General features: G+C 55.3%; 1 protein-coding gene across 1 annotated transcript in view; it reads left to right on the top strand.

Annotated features, from left to right (window-relative positions):
• LOC142821592 (uncharacterized) overlaps positions 1-11474 on the top strand; it is a 361188-nt gene that overhangs the window by 343671 nt on the left and 6043 nt on the right. The window contains exons 3-7 of the mRNA XM_075913000.1: positions 6713-6808; positions 7788-8018; positions 8329-8351; positions 9024-9139; positions 9695-9754. Of these exons, the coding sequence (XP_075769115.1) occupies positions 6713-6808; positions 7788-8018; positions 8329-8351; positions 9024-9139; positions 9695-9754 (526 nt within the window). The remainder of the gene's footprint in view (positions 1-6712; positions 6809-7787; positions 8019-8328; positions 8352-9023; positions 9140-9694; positions 9755-11474) is intronic.

Genomic DNA, 11474 nt, shown 5'->3' with positions numbered 1-11474 from the left:
AAAAAGTGCTACTCGAAAAAAGCACAGGCTATGCTGTGAATAGCAATCAGAGCTTTCTTGCGAGAGTGTCCATGCAGTCTGGATGCTCTCTTGCGCAAAAGCGCATCACTCTTCTGATGCACTTTTGCAGGGTGGACGCGTTCTTGCACAAGACGTTTTTGCGGAAGATCCCTTCTGCAAAAATCTTCTTGCGCAAGAAGCCTGCATTGTAGACATAGCCTAAGTGATGCCAATCCCAGGAGCCACCAGGGTTTAAACAGGGGCTGGGAGCTCAGCCCTGAGGCCTGGGGACTGTGCTGGTAGGACAGAGCTGGGCTAAGCACCAGGGCAAGCCCATTCGTTACAGGGAGGCTCAGAGGAGCAAGAGCATCACTGGGCTGCTGCTCGGTGAAGTGGAGGGAGTGGGGGAGGCTCCACACTCCCTGGAGGGGCAGGGCCTCAGGCGGAAGGGGCAGGGATGGGGACAGTCAGCCCTCAGCAGCACATGGAGCGCGCTGAACCATGTCCCCTTCCCTGCCCCCCCACCCCCCTCCCGCCCCCGGCAGCCCTCACAGCCACCCAGCGCACTGCAGCAGTGATTTAATCAGCAGACCCCAGGGAAGTTGCCCTTTGTCTCCCCCCCTTCCCACCGTCTGAGGGCCTGGGGGGGCCATTTGTCTGCACAGTCCCAGTTCTGTGGGGCTCTGTCCCTGCCTGGTGGGGACTCAGCCCTGGCCGTGGCTTTGTCTGGTGAGAAATGGACAGGAGGAGACTGAGGCTGCAGCAGGACACCTGTGAGGGTGGGGGCAGGAGGGAGTGGCCCCTCCACACAGAATGACGTAGGCGGGGATGGTCTGACCGAGGCAGGAACAGGCCCACAGAGGCCGACCAAGCATTGAGGAAAGGCCCAGCAGGCAGGCGTGGGCATGTCCTGTGCTCTGGGGATGGGTCAGTGACTCCCTAATTAAACAGGCTGATTTCTGTTCAGGACGGTTGGGGTTTGCCCCAGTCCCTGGTACAGCTACCGGCAGCAGTGCATTGTGGGAGATTCCCACAGGCTGCCTGGTGGGACTAATGGAACCTCACTGGCTGGTTCGTGCCCAGGTACCCACTGGCACAGGTCAGACCGGCACCGGGCAGCTCCAGCCTGGGGGTAGTTTTGCTCCATCCCAGTCTGATCCCAGTGGTACCTGGCACAGCCTGCGCTGCCTGGAGTCCTGCTGTGGGTGGACTCAAGGCACTCGGGGTCCCACATTGCATCCAGTTCAGTGACCTCCTCTAGTGCTGGCCGCAGCATCTGAGTTTAACCCCTCCTGGAGCAGCCCAGGAGTTCAGCATCCCAGTGGGAAACCTTCTGTCCCTGCTGGGCCTCGAGCAAGGTGCCTTTCCCACCTAACTGACACATTTCACGATGTGGTTGAGGTGGCAGCATGGCCTAGTGGTTAGGACCATGGACTTCATCTGGAGAAACTGGGATTCTGTGCTGAGCTCAGCCACTGACCTACTGGGTGATTAACTCCCTTGCGTTGTGCCTCAGTTCCCCTCTTCACCTTTTGGCTATCTCTAGACTATAAACTGCTCAGGGCACGGGCTGTCCCTGGCTGTGTTTTGCATAAAGCCCGGATCTCACATGGGGTCTGTGAGGGCGACTGTGATGCAAATACAAGTAATTAAAACAATCTCTAGTCATCAAATCTGTAACACCAGCCACTTGTAACCCCCCCTTCTCCAGTCTGAAGGCAGCACATTCCCAGAGGCCAGCCTGACATTGATTGGGTCCACCTCCCATTTGGTTTCTTTGGTTACAGCCTGTCCCAGGCCAGGCAGGCTTTAGCTGGCTGTTGAGTCGCACGGGGCAAGGGAAGAGTCAGGGAAATTAGCCAGTGACTAAAACCCAGAATAATTCCCCAGCAGACAGGGCAGCAGCTCCCTACCTTGTACTCCTGGGCAGCCTCCGCTATGGACAGCGCCGTGTGCGTGCGGTGCTTCTGGGATCTGTCACACATCACGCAGATGGGGGCTTGATCTTCCTCACAGAACAGTTTCAGCACCTCCTGATGCTCCTCGCACAGCCCGTCCCCTCCTGCTTCCTTCACTGGTTGGAGGGGTCCCTGCTGCACAGGATCCCTGCACTGCAGGCAGGAGGCGACTGGGCCGGGTCGCTCCCAGCACTGGCTGATGCAGGCCTGGCAGAAATTGAGCCCACACTCCAGAGTGACAGGGGCTGTGAAATCCTCCAGGCAGACAGAACAAGATGCTTCCTCCTGCAGGCTTAGTACAGGCTCACTGTGGCCAGGGCTCCTTCTGGTCTGGGGAACAGGATCAGTTTCAATTTCCTGAGCGCAGGCTCTACCTGCCTCCAGCAGCAACGGGCTGTTCCCCTCCCTGGAGCTGACTCAGGCTGTTTCCTGGAAGGGGAAGAGCCAGCAGGCGACACCCCAGCCCTGGAGGCTTTGGTGAGAAACGTCCCACACTCTGGTTGTGGCCCTGGCACCCGCCCTTGTGCTGGCGTGGAGGAGCCCTGTGGCATCACATGGACCCCAGAATCCACCAGGCTGGGCTGATCAGTTCCCAGACCTGTGTGCGTAAGCAGCCAGAATGAGGCTTGTGAAGAATTCATTGTGTTTGACTTGTGATGTTGACAGATAAAGTAACAGTTGATTATTTATGTGTATCTAGTTACATGCTTTCAGTTGCAGTTTTACCATGTTCAATTTTCACAGCAGTGGGAAATGCTAGGGGGAGGGGCAGGCAGTACTTGGCTCAGACAGTTACTATTCAGTGACAGACACTGAGATTCAAAGAGGAAAATCTTTATTATTAAACCACAAATTGTTAATGTGACTCTCAAAACAGAGTAAGTCAAAGTCCTTCAACCATAAGAAATTCTCAAGCAGCCTGGCTCTTTCTGGGCCTGTGTGGAACTTTCAGTTACTATGAAGGGAAAGATTTTTCCCCTCGGTTTGTGAGTGGACAGTGAAATCGAGGTTCGCTGGCATCTGCTCCCTCCAAGCCCAGTGACACCCAATTCTCAGGCCAAAAGCTTATTCCAGCTGGAATCCATGTTTCCGGGGCCCGATCCTGACGTGCGCTCAGGCTGCTCGGCTCGTTCTAAAGGAGCCTCAGTGTCACTAGCGCTGCCGATGTTAATGACTTTACGGGTCCCGCACAGGAGCGGCCAGGCCGGGTCAGACAAAGGCCCCCCCAGCCCCGTGTCCTGTCTGCCCAGTGCCCAGTGCGGGTGCCCCAGGGGGAGGGAACAGAACAGGGATCCCCAGTGACCCGCCCCCCGCGGCCCGTTCCCAGCGTCCTGCAAACAGAGCCCAGAGGCACTTCAGTGCCGCTTTGCAGGATATTGGGGTGTCTGCCAAAGCCCCGGGGGATGAAGAGGGAGATTTGGAGGGGGTGGGGCGGGCTCGCAGGAAGGGCTGTGAGGGGCTCGCAGGGGAGTTGCAGGGGGATTGTCACGGTCGCGGGGGGGGGGGGGCCGCAGGAGCTGCCAGCCCAGGGCGAGGACCCGGCGCCCCCCCCGCAGGTGACACGTTCTGGGCCCGAGCCCGGCCGAGTCCGCGCGCTCCCGCCCCCTGGCCCGAGAGGCGGGTCCGTGTCTCGGCCGGAGGGGGGAGGCGGCAGCAGGCGGGTCACTGGGCTCCGCGCGCTCATTGGTTGGTGGAGCCCCGGCCCCGCCCCCTTCCGAGTCCCTGCCCCGGCCTCAGCGTCTCTGGGCGGCCCCGTCACTCCCGGCGGGACAGCGGGGCCAGGGGAATCCCCGTCAGAGCAAGGGGCGGGGCAATTTATGTCACTGATGATGCGGCCACGGGGGCGGGCAATTGTGTGTCACTGGGGCGTGACAGCCCGGGGAACCCCTGTCAAGCGGAGCCAGAGCAAGGGGCGGAGCAAGCAACGTCACAGTGGGGGGCGGGGTCCGTTGGGCACCAGCTGCGGCCAGTGGCTGCCACGGGGAGCGCTGGGGGCGCCGGGATGCAGAGACAGGGGAGGGGCGGGGGGAGGGGCAGGGGTTGCACCGCGGCGGGGGAGGGGGGCGCTGCCGGGTGTCAGGCTGCGAGGGGGCTCATGGGACTCGGGGGAGATCGGACCCGTGGGAAAGGGCAGCGCATCGCCCCGGCCCGGCTCCCAGCAGCGGAAGCAGCATCTGCCCGGGGGCCTGGGGGCGTGGCCAGGCATGTCTCGGTCTGAGCTAAGCCCGGGCGCTGGATTCTGATCGGAATCACTGACCCGCTGCGCATGCGCGGTCTGACCGGGCCCGCCCCATTCCGAACCCCGCGGCCGGGTTTTCAGCGCGTTCCCGACCGTGCTCAGGCCCCGCCCACCTCGCAGCGGTCTGCAGCAGCGTCACGCGCCGCGCGCCCTGAGGTGGGAGCCGTTGTGAGGGGCCGTTGGCGCCGTTACTCGCTGCGGGGGAGGCCGCAGCCCAGCGGGAGGGAGCGGGGCGGGGAATTGGCGCGTCACAAACACTCAACCCGCGCGTGCCCCCCCCCCTCGGGCTTCCTGATGCTCGGGGTGTCTGCGGGGGGCGGGGCGGGGCGGGGCTGTGAGGGGGCTGCAGAGTGTGCGGGGGGGGGATTTAAACACAGGGCGGGGAGGGGCAAAGAGACGGGGGGGGTCTGGCTGGGGCGGGGGGCTGAGGGGCCCGGGGGGGGGGGTGAGCGAAGCTTTGGGGGACTTTTTTGGTTTTTAATTTTGATGGTTTTTTGTCCTCAGTGCTGGTGCCTCGCGCACCCACCCCCGGACCTGCCCCCCCATTGTCGAGCTCAGGACAGTGACACGGCCCCGGTCCCCCAGCCCAGAGGCAGCCATGGCTGCAGAGAGCCCCGTGGAAAGTGTCCGGGAGGAAGCGCCGCGTCCCGTCTGCCTGGAGGATTTCACAGCCCCTGTCACTCTGGAGTGTGGGCACAATTCCTGCCAGGCCCCCCTCAGCCCTCAGGGCAGAGACACTGAGCAGCAGGGACCCCTCCGGCCCAACCGGCAGCTGGGAAACGTGGTGGAACTAGCCAAGCCGCTGAGTTTCCAGGCAGCAAAGAGAGCAAGATGGGACGGGGTGTGTGGGGAGCACCAGGAGGCTTTGAAGCTGTTCTGTGAAGAGGATCAAACTCCCGTCTGTGTGGTGTGTGACAGATCCCAGGCTCACATGGTGGTGCCCATACAGGAAGCTGCCCAGGCGTACAAGGTACAAAGTTACTGTCCAGTGCGTTTTAATTACAGTGTTATGTCACTGACAGTTACCAGGCACAGTTGTGACACAGCTCTGTAAAACCTGCAAGAGATGCTGTAAAAAGTAAATGCTCTGGCTTTGTGGCAGTTTACATAAGATACCTGATGTGGGAAATGTTTCTCTGAGGCTCTGAATCCTGAAACCCAGCCCTCACTGGTGACAGGAGGGGTGTCTGCACAAGGGAAGGTGTTAACAATCACAGGAGATACGGGCCACTCTGTCAGTGAGCTGCCTTGGGACTGGAGAAGAGGTTACAGGCTGTTACTAATCGGAGGAACAATCTGTCATTTGCCTTATAGATCCGCAGTGGCAGTTGGGCCCTGCACAACAGCCAGCAAGGGAAAGTCTCTTCTCTGAGCAGGTCACAGTCCACTTAGACAAACTGTGGGAAGGGAAGGTGGGGCAGCACCTAGTCGCTCATAGTTGCCAAGCATGTCAGGGATAGAGTTTAGCTCCGTACCCTGTTAGACTTACACTGCTCCCTGCCCCTCAGCATCACTGAATAGTGATGAAGTGTGGCCCTTCAGGAGGGAAAGATGCCTTGATAAAGCCCTAGGTCCAGCAGGGAGTGAAGGTTTCTAATAGGGATTCTGAACTTCTGAGGTGCTCCATGAGGGGTTAAACTCCAGTGCAGCCACTGACACTAGATTGGGTTGCATGCTGTGTGGGGCCCCAAGCACTTTCACTGCACCCATAGCAGGACTTCAGGAAGTGCGGTTTCATGCCAGACACAACTAGGATTCAACTGGATTGTAGCAAGAGTTCAAACTGGTTAACTGAAGAGCTAATGCTTATCGGTGCTAGTTACTGGTTAAACTCCCCACTGCCCCAGCAGTGCCTGCTTCCCTCTGGCAGCCAGCGTCAATCTACAGCTGCTGGGAGTTCCCATCAGCCAGCTGTCCTTGTGGCAACCCCTGGCAGACCTTAAGAGAGATCCCTGGCCCAGGAGAGCCCATTTCTGCTACCAGCCCTGCCTGTCAGCAGGTTAAAAAACTCCTGTCACTGATAAAATTGTAATCGGTTACATGATTAGTATTGTTAAGCATTTTTACATCCCTAATCCCCACCTGCATCATTCTTTATAAAGGTGCCACCACTGATCCTTCCCCTGCCTTCACAGGTGTCCTGCTGCATCCACAGTCTCCTCCTGTGTCTTTTTCTATGGACAAACTCATGTCCAGGGCTGAGTCCCTGCTAGGAAGGGGCAGAACTCCATATACGGGGGAGAGATAGCTCAGTGGTTTGAGCATTGGCCTGCTAAACCCAGGGCTGTTAGTTCAATCCTTGCAGAGGCCATTTGGGACAAAAATTTGTCAGTGGTGGTATTTGGTCTTGCTGTGAAGGCAGGGGACTGGACTTGATGACCTTCCAAGATCCCTTCCAGTTCTAGGAGATAGGCAATCTGCATTATATTATAAAACTGGGACTCTCTTAAAGGCAGACAAATGGGCTCCCGACATCTGATGGGGTTTGCCCTCGTGCTTATATCTGTTTCTTCAGGAAAAATTGGAGGCCCATTTGAAGACTCTGAGGGAAGAGAGAGAAAAGGTGCTGGGAAGGAAAACAACAGCAGAAGGGAAATGCCAGGAGTATCTGGTAGGTGCCTGTGGTTTGAACTAGCAGGGACTGGCAGTGGGAGGGCTGTGTTAGGAGGCAGACTCCTGTGTGGCTTTGATGACATTGGGCTTGTTTGTGTTTCTCCTGGATTGTGGATTGCAGGGTGAGATCCATGTGTAGACCGGCGTAGACAGGCCCTGAGCATCCATGTCAGCGCATGAGTTAATGTCCAGCCTTTGTAGCTTTCCCAGAAATCCTCCTCAAGGGAGCTGAGTGTCCCCTAAAGGGTTGTCTGCTCACTTGGGCTACGTCTACACTGGCCCCTTTTCCGGAAGGGGCATGTAAATTTCATGAGTCGTAGTAGGGAAATGCGCGGGGGATTTAAATATCCCCCGCGGCATTTAAATAAAAATGTCCGCCGCTTTTTTCCGGCTTTTAAAAAAGCCGGAAAAGAGCGTCTACTTCAAAGTAGGAATAAGATCCTCCGGAAAAGGGCACTTTTTCCGGAGGATCGGGGCCAGTGTAGACGCTCTTTTCCGGCTTTTTTAAAAGCCGGAAAAAAGCGGCGGACATTTTTATTTAAATGCCGCGGGGGATATTTAAATCCCCCGCGCATTTCCCTACTACGACTCATGAAATTTACATGCCCCTTCCGGAAAAGGGGCCAGTGTAGACGTAGCCTTGGTGTATTAACATGTTTCCTCCTTTTTCTTTCCTGGGTATCTCTGTCAGGCTGGTGCTGAGTCCTGCCTCGTGCTGCTCAGGGTCTGAATTTCCAGAGCCCATGAATAACAAAAGATGCTGCCCATGACAGACATAGGAACATCCCTTTCAGAGGGACCCAGGCCGAAGGAGATGCTGGGAGAGCCACCTCTGCCTACTAACCACAAAGTAGAGTCAAATGTCACACATTTTAGGGTTTTCCAAGAAATTCTCCCTGCTGCGCACTCAGCTCTCCATGGAAGGACCCTGGACTCCTTTCATGCCCTTGACCAGCCCTTTCCCTGCTTCCATACAGAAATGGACCCAAGCCAAGAGGCAGATGATTGTGGCTGAGTTTCAGCAGCTGCGGCAGTACCTGGAGGAACAAGAACGACTCCTTCTGGCCGAGCTGGAGAAGCTGGATGAGGAGATTGGGAGGCTCCAGACTGACACTATCAGGAAGCTCTCTGCGCAGATTTCCCGTCTCAGTGAGCGGATCAGTGAGCTGGAGGCGAAGTGTCAGAAGCCAGCGAGTGAATTCCTGCAGGTGAGACTGAGGGAGAAACGTCTCAGCTCCCCACACATGGAAGGGAGGCTCCTGAATCACAAGTGCTGAGGTCCAGCCGTCAGATCTGGGTGTAACTCCATGTGCATTGCTGCCATGTGAGTAACTGCCATGCTTTGTAAAGTTACAGGCACAGAGCTAATAGAGATTGTAAAGCCCCATTCGCTCAGGGGATCTATGTTCCTGGGGTCAGGGCAGGGGCTCTCTTCCCCTGTTTGCAAAATCCCTTCCCTGAGGTCCCCTGTGTGTGTCCAATGGGGCTGAGAGTCTTTTCTGTGTCCTTTTTTTCTAGGACATCAGGAGCACTCTGAGTAGGTATGTGGCTTTCACTCCCCTCACGCTACACAGCACAGGGAAAGAGCTTGGAGCTGATGTTAGCACCACATCTCCACAGGGCTCTAAGAGGCAGATGTTAGACATGAATATCTCTGACTCATTTAATTCTGAGTGTCTTGCCCTCACACAGCAGACTCTGGAATTCCCCATTCAGGGCACAGTCTGACCTCAAGTGTTTCCTGGAGCTGTCACCTCCCTGTGGACTGTGGGGTGGAACATGGGCCTGTCACTGCTGTGCACTGGGCACATTCAGACCAGGGCAGCAAGGACCAAGAGTCTGTCCCACCTGAGGGCTGTTTGGAGACCTGTGTGGAAGGAGCTGAGGACGGAGGAGCTGGTGTTTCAGTCTAGTCTCTACTGGACAGATTCCTTCAGCCCTTCATCTGGGAACCTCCTGTCCCTCAACGCCTAGAGGCCAAGGGGTGAGTTGGCCATGAAGACTCAATTCCCCTTTTGTCCCCCAGCTAGTCTCCCCAGGACAGAAGTGAAGAATAGCAATGGGACCTTTCAGGAGAAGGTTGCATGGCCATGGACTGTGTTGCTGGGAAAATTGGAGGAATTCTGACTCCAGGCCTGTTAAGTTCTGGCTACTGAGTCTGAGCTCTATCAGCAGCAAATGAAATACAATCACATGGAATTGTTTCTGTCCAGGTGTGAGATGGGGCAGTTCCAGCTGCCGGAAGAGATTTCGCCTGAACTAGAAGAACAAGTCAGAGGTTTCTCCCAGAAAACGATTGCTCTGTCGGAGACTCTGAGGGAGTTCAAAGGTACCTAGAAGGGATGGATGAGGGGAAAGTGGTTCAAGTATCTGAGACCATTGAATCTGGCCTATGAAGCCAACCATTCCCTGCCTCAATTCCCACATGGAGAATGACGGTCCCATCACACTGCTCTCCTTAGAGACACTGAGCGAACAGACCCAACTGCTTGTAGATAGAGCCAGGGGTTTGCAAACTCTGAACCTCCCATTCAGAGATCAAAATGGCTAAAGTTACTGTGATGGCCACGTGTTCCGCCACCACAGCTCCAGGTTATGATAAGAGGCAGTAAGTGAATGAGAAACCAAGTGGGAGGGGGTGAGGAGGGAAAAGTAAATCTCACTTACAGCTTCTCTCCTGGGACAGGTTGCGGAGATGTTGGTTCCATTGCTGGGAGGTGCCCGAGTGAGAGAAGGAATGAAAGTTTGAGACTCTTTCATACTCAGTTCCTGAGTGTGTGTCTGTCTGGTCTCTGATACAAGTGAAACGCAGAGTTCAGAGAGGGGACATTGTTATAAAGATGAGAGCCTGGAATCTCACCTCTCTTATCCGTTCCCCCACCAGACACTCTGCCCTCTGCACTGGAGAGAGCAAGAGGAAAATCCCTGGGAGTTTTCAGACAGGGTGAGTTTGCAGGTGGAGAGTCTTTAAATGATGAGAAAATTCCAGTGAAAACATCTTCATGGGATTGTCATTGAAGTTACCAACCAGTCCTAGCGACCATGGCACGCACAGTCCTAAATCTCACCCACTGATCAGTGAGGAGCCCCAGGGGGGCTGCATGGGGACCTGTGGACACTTGGAGAAACACTGGTCTATAGGTTTGTGATGCTAAAGGGGTGAAGTTAAAGCGCACAGCGGACAGCACATTCAAGTTGAGATTTCACTGCTCAGTCAGTTTTAATATGGGGTTGGTTTCAAGCAATAAATAGGCTGAGAGCTGCCTTGCTTCCACTATATCAGTTCATTCAAGGCAAGAAACTGCTGGATCCCCAAGGGCTGTTACGTCTAGTGCAGGCCTGGGTAAAATACAGCCCATGGGTCGGATCCACCCCTCCAAGCCATTGGATCCAGCCCACAGATGCCACCCCCCATCTCAAGTCACTCAGAAAGCTACTGAGCTTTCGTGGGCCAGACCCACTTCCTCAGATCAAATAGTGGGGTATATATGGTTGTGACTATTTTCTTCCACTATTTGATCTGAGGAAGTGGGTCTGGCCCACGAAAGCTCATCATCTAATAAACCATCTTGTTAGTCTTTAAAGTGCTACCTAGTCCTGTATTTTGTTTCAGCTACACCAGACTAACACGGCTACATTTCTATCAGAAAGCTACTGTGAGCCTGGAGGGGAGGAGGGAAGGCTTCAGGTGCTGCTTCCACCCCCAGGACAATATCATTGGTCAGTTTCTGGCCAGAAACAAAGCACCGTGCCCCCTTCCCTCTGGGTCATAATTATTCACACAACCACATGGCCCTGCAGCCTGTGAGAGGGTCGGGCAGGCTCCCTGCCTTCCTGAGGTGCTTGGCCTCTGGCCAGGAGTCACTCAGATAAGTCTCCTGTCCAGAGCTTGCCTCTGCCACCCCAACCTCTCCCTTCCTCTCCTAATCTCTGCTCCCCACTCCTGCCCTCTGCTTTGCATACCCAAACTCTGTCCTCCTCCTGCAGCTATATATGCAAGAGCTCTCAGTGGTCAGAAACCCACAGTCCCTTACTTGTCCACTCAGCCACTTATCTAAATTAAAGTTGCTTTTAATATCTAATGCGTAGTTGGCTAATACAGTGTCCTAGATCACAGCCTGCCTCCTTCACTCAAACTCTCTCTTAGACCCCTCTACCTGTCCTGCATCCCACACCGTTATCCCAAGATTGCTTCCTTCTCCCAATGTCCATCCCAGACCCTGCATTTCCTGCATTAATGTCATGGAAGAGTGCAGCTCTCAGCCACTTTCCATTTGCCCCCCCCCCCCCATCAAAATGTATTGCCCATGCCATTGACTGAATAAGGCTCAGCAAGAGCCAATAAGTTAAAGCTGAAGCCAGACTATTTCAGGCTAGAAGGGGCATAAATGGTTGATGGGGAAGAGGATTTGCTGCTGAAACAAATAAGCAAAGAACTGGTGGATTCTCCATCTCTTGATGTCTTCAAATCACTGGGGGACTTTCTAGAAAATACACTGTGGGGGAAACAGAGCTTTGTGCCTGGGTAACTGGACTAAGTGTAATGGCTTGTGCCACAGAGGGGGTCAGGCCGCATAACTGAGGATATCTTCTGATCCCATTAATTCATGAATGTTAAGATCTCACCCTGGAAACACTCAGCACCCGTGTTTAATAATAAGCAT

Source organism: Pelodiscus sinensis, chromosome 31, assembly GCF_049634645.1.
Source record: "Pelodiscus sinensis isolate JC-2024 chromosome 31, ASM4963464v1, whole genome shotgun sequence".
Taxonomy (NCBI): Eukaryota; Metazoa; Chordata; order Testudines; family Trionychidae; genus Pelodiscus; species Pelodiscus sinensis.
This window is presented reverse-complemented; position numbering and strand designations above follow the sequence as displayed.